The following is a 6,000-nucleotide window of genomic DNA, read 5'->3' as shown; positions in this document are numbered from 1 at the left end:
ACCCCCGCCATGCTGGAGCCCGCTGCCCCAAGGAGGGTCCCCAGCAGCGGAGTGAACGGGAGTTCGGCTCCAGCAGTCGGAGGCTGGCCAGATGGGATGGGCCCGCCAGACAGGACGGGCCCTCCGGGGGCGCCGGCCGAGCTGCCCCCCGCGGCGGTGGTGGCAGTGTTGGTGGTGCCCGCGCTGGCCGAGGCAGTGGGAGGGGAGGCAGAGTTGCTGGTGCTGAAGGTAGCCTGGCTGCTGACGGAAGAGGGAGCTGACGAGGAGGTCCCGCTGCCTTGAGCTGGGGAGGAGACACAAAGATGGCTGAGTGCGGGCCCAGGTGAGGATGCATGAGCTTTGAGGAAGAGATTTCCAGCCACAAATGACCTCTGGATGCCCTACTTCTCCAGTGTTAGGCATCCAACTCCCCCCCTCTAAACAAGGAAGAACGATGAACCCCCATTTTTGTTGTTTCCCTTCAGCTGGCCAACAATGTCACACAGACTAAATGCCGTCCCAAAATTCCACACTCCATCCTTCTTCCCTGGCCTCCAACAGCAACTTTCAATTTTACCACACACACCTCCCTGTTATTGTCCCGACCTTTCACCTGCCCCAGAACACCACACACTGCATCTCCTGACACAGAAGTGGCCATTTTTTATTTGTTTCCTTCATTTATACCCTGCCTTTCTCCAGGACGGAGGATCCCCCCCCCCCAGCAGCTCTTCTCTCTCATTCTATCCTCACAACAGTTCCGTGAGGCAGATTAGCCTTGACTGTGTGTGACGGGCACAAGGGCCGGCCAGCAAGCTGCCACAACAGAGTGGGGATTTGAACCTAGGTCTCACAGATCCGAGTCTGACATTCTAAGCGTTACACCACACTAGCCGGAACCGTAACTGGACTTTTTGCTAAAAGTTTCCCAGTCTCACCTCCGGCTACCGCCCACCAGGTCTGTCAACAATTCATTCTTCGGGAAGAGCACAGGAGTCAAAAACTGGGGGGGGGGGGCAGCAATGGCAAAAATCACGGCCACCCATCCCACTGCCCTTTCCCAGAACTTTTAATGCCATTCTGCTGAAGAAACTGTAAGACTGGATAAACACCAATGATCGCACACAGCAACATGTGCTACGCACCCTCGCTATTCCAGAGGGGTGTTGTAAAGGGCATGCACATAAGCGGCACTGAGTGCTGTTGCTTAGATGGCACAAACATCTTCCCCACAACCAGCCAAAGTTCTGTACCTGCCCCTCCCCCTCCCCTCCCCTCCGGGTACCGCCACCTACCCACTATTACTGGCTGCATGAGGAGCTGCCCGACCAATCCGCTGATCATCTGGGCCAAGGAAGCATTTCCGCCCATGCCAGGGCCCTGCGAGGGAAGGGGGAAGGCCATTGGCTGGGAACAGGGACAGCGACATGTTAAATTTTGCAATCCACCTTGAGCCTCGGCAAATATAGCAAGCAAGTCTCTCAGATCGAGAGCCCCTTCCCTGCCCCGCCCCCTCCCACAGTGCTCCATTCCTCACTCCTTGTCCTGGCGCCTGGGGTGACCCGGGGTGAGTGGGCCGCACGGAAGGAGCGGAGGGCCTGGCAATCACCACACGTGTCGGAGCCGACTGGAAGCCTGGGACTTGCTGGCCTACGACAGGAAGCGGCAGAAGAAGACTGGATTTACACCCCACCCTTCACTACCCGAAGGAGTCTCAGAGTGGCTTACAATCTCCTTTCCCTTCCCCTCCCGACAACAGACACCCTGTGAGGTAGGTTGGGCTGAGAGAGCTCTCTCGAGAAGTGCCCCTGAGAGAACAGCTCTGAGAGAACTTGTAACTGACCCAAGGGCACACCAGCAGCTGCCTGTGGAGGAGTGGGGAATCAAACCCAGTTCTGCCAGATTAGAGTCCGTACTCCTAACCACTACACCAAACTGGCTCTCACTACACCAAACTGGAAGGAGGCAAGCAATTAGAACTTGGGCACTACAACCAACAGCACCAGGGTGGGGTGGATGAAGAGCTGTTGCCTCCCCTTCCCCACTCCACCTGGAACACCCCACACACACACAGGGTGCTTCAATGTTCTGTGGACAGTTACCTGTGGCCGCGGAAGCCGCTGCCGCCATGGCTTGCTGCGTTATCTGGTGGGCCACCGCCTGCATGAACTCTGGCGGGAGGCTTGGGAGGGGCATGTGAGGAGCACCACCTAGAAAGGAGGCACGCAAAGAGCATGGCTCACGAACCAGGAACCCGCAACCACCAACTGCAGCAGCAGCAGCAGCAGCAGCAGCAGCAGCAGCAGCAGCAGCGGGGGGGCCCCCCGCCCCACCTCTCGCCCTCCCCCAGTCTACTCCAGCTTGGACGCCTCCCCCCCGCCCCCGTTCTCCTTACCCACGCCTTGGCCAGGCCCAGCAGGCCCCATGGGTGGTGCCCCCCCGGCACTGCTTCCTCCCATCTGGGGGCCAGAATCTAAACGGGGGGAAGGAGGCAAGAGTGGGGAAAGTGAGTAACACACGCTCAGACCTTCTGTATTTGAAATATGTAACACATCTGGTGGTGCATCGGATTTCACTTGTTGTACTAACAACTCATATTTGACAAACTTGACGGACCTATATCTTCCCCTACCACCCCCCTTCTTCCCTGCTATATCCCACTTTTTGGGGGGGAGAAAATAATTTTAAAAATAAATTAAAATAAATACATAAACACTCAGACCTTAACAGCCTCACTGGCTTCCTTGGACTCTCCCACAAGTAATCGATTCTCTTCCCAATTCTCTGACACCACCATCCCCCCCAGAACCTTTCAGGGGCTGCCATTTTGTCCGGGTTGCATCATGCAGTGGCTGAAGAACAGCTAACTGCTCCACTGAGCAGGAAGAGCCAGCCTCTGGCTGCAGCTGAATGAACAAGCACTGACACACACACACACACACACGCACCCCTCGTTCCAGAGCTGCCCTGAGCCTGCAGAAGGGCTTTCTGGACCATGCCATGCACCAAAGGCTCCTGGGAGATGGCGCACACACACCATGCACCACCATGGCGGCAAGCAGCGGCAGGGACCTTACTGTTCTAATTTATACTTTACTGTTAGAATCTTATCTGTTTTCCTGCACATTATTATTGTACGCCACCTTGAGCCTGCTTGTCAGGCAAGGCGGGATAGAAATCGAAATTAACAAATAATAATAATAAATAATTGCCGGCTGCACTTGGATGGCAGGCAGGAGGGGAAAGGCGCTCTTGGCCTCTGCCATTGGCTTAGAGGACTGCGTCACCTTTACTGAAAGGCGGGGGCTTTGAAGTAAACCTACCAAGGACTCATTCCCGGGTCCAGAGGCAGCAGCCACAGCACAAAGATTCTCTGCCCTAACTCATAAAGCCGATGGCTGAGAGCCCCGTCTGGATCAGACCACGGGGCCACCTAGGCTCAGCCCCGTTTCAGATTCCCGAGAGGCTCTCAAGCCAGAGGTCGACCCCCCCCCTCCCCTCTCCTCTCCCAGCAACAGCCGGGGGGCCTCCTACCTCTGACCTGAGAACGGGGAGCGGGGCAAACAAAGCACTAAAGGAAAGAGAGAAGAAGAAGAGATTGGATTTATACCCCATGGCCCTTCACTACCCAAAGGTGTCTCAGAGCGGCTTACAAACTCCTTTTTCTTCCCCTCCCCACAACAGACACCCTGTGAGGTAGGTGGGGCTGAGAGAGCTCTTGACAGAAACGGCTCTTTTTCAAGGACAGCTCTTATCAGAACCACGGCTTGCCCAAGGTCATCTAGCCAGGTGCAAGTGGAGGAGTGGGGAATCAAACCCGGTTCTCCCAGATTGGAGTCCGCGCACTTAACCACTACACCAAACTGGCTCTCAGCAGAAATAATACACCAAACTGGAAAGGTGGGGAGAAAGCAGGTGGGGGAAAGTGTAGCAGGGAGGAGGAAAATGGGGGCCAGCAATGGGAGAACAGCAGAAACTGCAGGCAGGGAGGAGGGACTGGAAGGGAAGGGAGAAGAGATTGGATTTATACCCCGTCCTTCACTACCCGAAGGAGTCTCAAAGCGGCTTACAAACTCCTTTCCCTTCCCCCTTCCCACAACAGACACTCTGTGAGGTAGGTGGGGCTGAGAGACCTCTTTTGAGAACTGCTCATGAGAAAACGTATGACTGACCCAAGGTCACACCTGCAACTGTACATGGAGGAGTGGGGGACCAAACCCAGATCTCCCAGATCAGAGTCCGCAATCCTAACCACTACACCAAACTGGACTGCCCCTCCTCCTCTGTGACTCCTTGTGGGTCCACCATTTGTTGCATATATCAGCTGCAGCCAGGGTTGAAGTTGCAGAACCCAAAACACCACCCAGTGAGATGGTGTCGAAGCTGAAATCTAGAAGCAGGAACTTAAGCTACTGGGCTACACTCTCTCCCAAGTCCTATGAAAACTGGACATTCTGGTTTAGGATATGGGCAGCAGTTGAGAATGGACTGGTAAGACGGAAGCCCCACCCGAAAAACCCAGCCGCTCTTCTAGCCCAACGTCCTGCCCCACCCACCATTCCACCAACCCAACGTACCAGTGGCTAGGAGGGAGCCGGCAATTGACAGAACAGCCCCAAACCCCATGACCTTACCCTCCAGTGCCCCACAGTCACCACTCCCCCCCCACCAACACTCCCCCCCACACACACACACATCAAGGGAACTCCTGTGAAAAAACTCACCTTGTATGTTCATGTGCATCATAACCACAGGTTCAACTGTCTGATGGGAGATGCGGATCACGCGCGGGTGGCCCGTCTGGGAGGCCTGCGTTTGAGTCGGGGTGCTTCCTGGGGAAGAGGAAGGGGGCAGCCCCTCCGAGGGCCGGCCAGCCTCCGCAGGACCGGGAGCGCTGGGCTGGGCGGCGGAAACAGCCTGGGGGGCCTGGGCGGAGGCTTCCGCGCTGGCTGGGGCGGGGCGAGCCCCGTTGCCCGTCATGGTGACCGTGGTTCCCACATTGATCTGGGACAAGAGCAAATTGCAGACGGGTTTAGAAGACGAAAGCGTTCCTCGTTCCTCTCTCCTGGTTTACCCTGCTTATGGCTGGAGGTCTACAGCCGCAGCCTCAGCTAGCATTCCCAGGGTCGCACGGGATCACTGACATCTCTACCAGCTTGGGGGTGAGGGTGGCGGGGGGGGGGTTCACTCACCTGGATGGGAATGGCCGCCTGCTGCAGCACCATGGGGGCTGTATAGTGGGACATCGGCCGCACCACGTGGAGGTGGCGGGGGGCACTGCAGGAAAGGTTGCAGCGCAGGTCCGAGAGGGCCACAAACGTGTTCCCCAGCAGGCGCAGGGACTCCCCCACCAGGTTGATGATTCGCTGGTCCTCTTCGCGGCCCTCCGTCTGTTCAATACAAAAGGTAGCCGAACAAGGTGAACCCTTGTTGCGTCCAGATCCCGTATGGTACCTGGAGCCCTGTCAATCATCCAACTGTAGGGTCCACTCCACTGCTGAACTTCAGGACAAATCCCAGTTTTCACATCCCATCAAACTGCAGCTGATTTACAGCGTCCCCTTGGGGTTTTCTAGGCAAGTGACTCACAGAGGTGGGTTTGCCGTTGCTGTCCTCTGCACAGAGACCCAGGAATTCCTTGGTGGTCTCCCATCCAAATACTAACCAGGGCTGACCCTGGTTAGCTTCTGAGCCAGCTTGGGCAATCCGGGTCACATCCCTGACATGGTCTTATTTATTTAGTGCTGAACCATCTCGTCAGTGCAGGAGACAGACATCCTGGCAAGAACCAGCGCTTGGAGGCCTGATACATTTGCTTAAAGCAAAAGGGCCACCCACAAACTCCATTCCAGGACAAAGGCCAGCAGCAGGCAGCCTTTGTTAAAGGTTCCTAGCCATGAGGCTCTTGAAGGGTGGCCTCTTCACCAGCGCGATGCTGGGGAATTGAGGCGCTCTTCCACCCCAACGGTCCTGCCGCTATGCGTCCTAATGGAACTAGAGCCGCTGACCGGGACAAGTGTT

At 56.4% G+C, this 6,000-nt stretch overlaps 1 protein-coding gene across 1 annotated transcript in view; it reads right to left on the bottom strand.

Annotated features, from left to right (window-relative positions):
- BAG6 (BCL2 associated athanogene 6) overlaps window positions 1–6,000 on the bottom strand; it is a 35,934-nt gene that overhangs the window by 16,507 nt on the left and 13,427 nt on the right. Inside the window, exons 9-15 of the mRNA XM_015422407.1 lie at window positions 5,172–5,369; window positions 4,704–4,983; window positions 2,375–2,452; window positions 2,082–2,189; window positions 1,517–1,629; window positions 1,275–1,386; window positions 3–283 (exon numbers count right to left, since the gene is read on the bottom strand). Coding sequence (XP_015277893.1) covers window positions 3–283; window positions 1,275–1,386; window positions 1,517–1,629; window positions 2,082–2,189; window positions 2,375–2,452; window positions 4,704–4,983; window positions 5,172–5,369 — 1,170 coding nt within the window. The remainder of the gene's footprint in view (window positions 1–2; window positions 284–1,274; window positions 1,387–1,516; window positions 1,630–2,081; window positions 2,190–2,374; window positions 2,453–4,703; window positions 4,984–5,171; window positions 5,370–6,000) is intronic.

The sequence above is a fragment of the Gekko japonicus genome, unplaced genomic scaffold, assembly GCF_001447785.1.
Source record: "Gekko japonicus isolate JY-2015 unplaced genomic scaffold, Gekko_japonicus_V1.1 scaffold1152, whole genome shotgun sequence".
NCBI lineage: Eukaryota > Metazoa > Chordata > Lepidosauria > Squamata > Gekkonidae > Gekko > Gekko japonicus.
The sequence above is the reverse complement of the archived record's forward strand: the minus strand, read 5'-3'. Positions and strand labels throughout refer to the sequence as shown.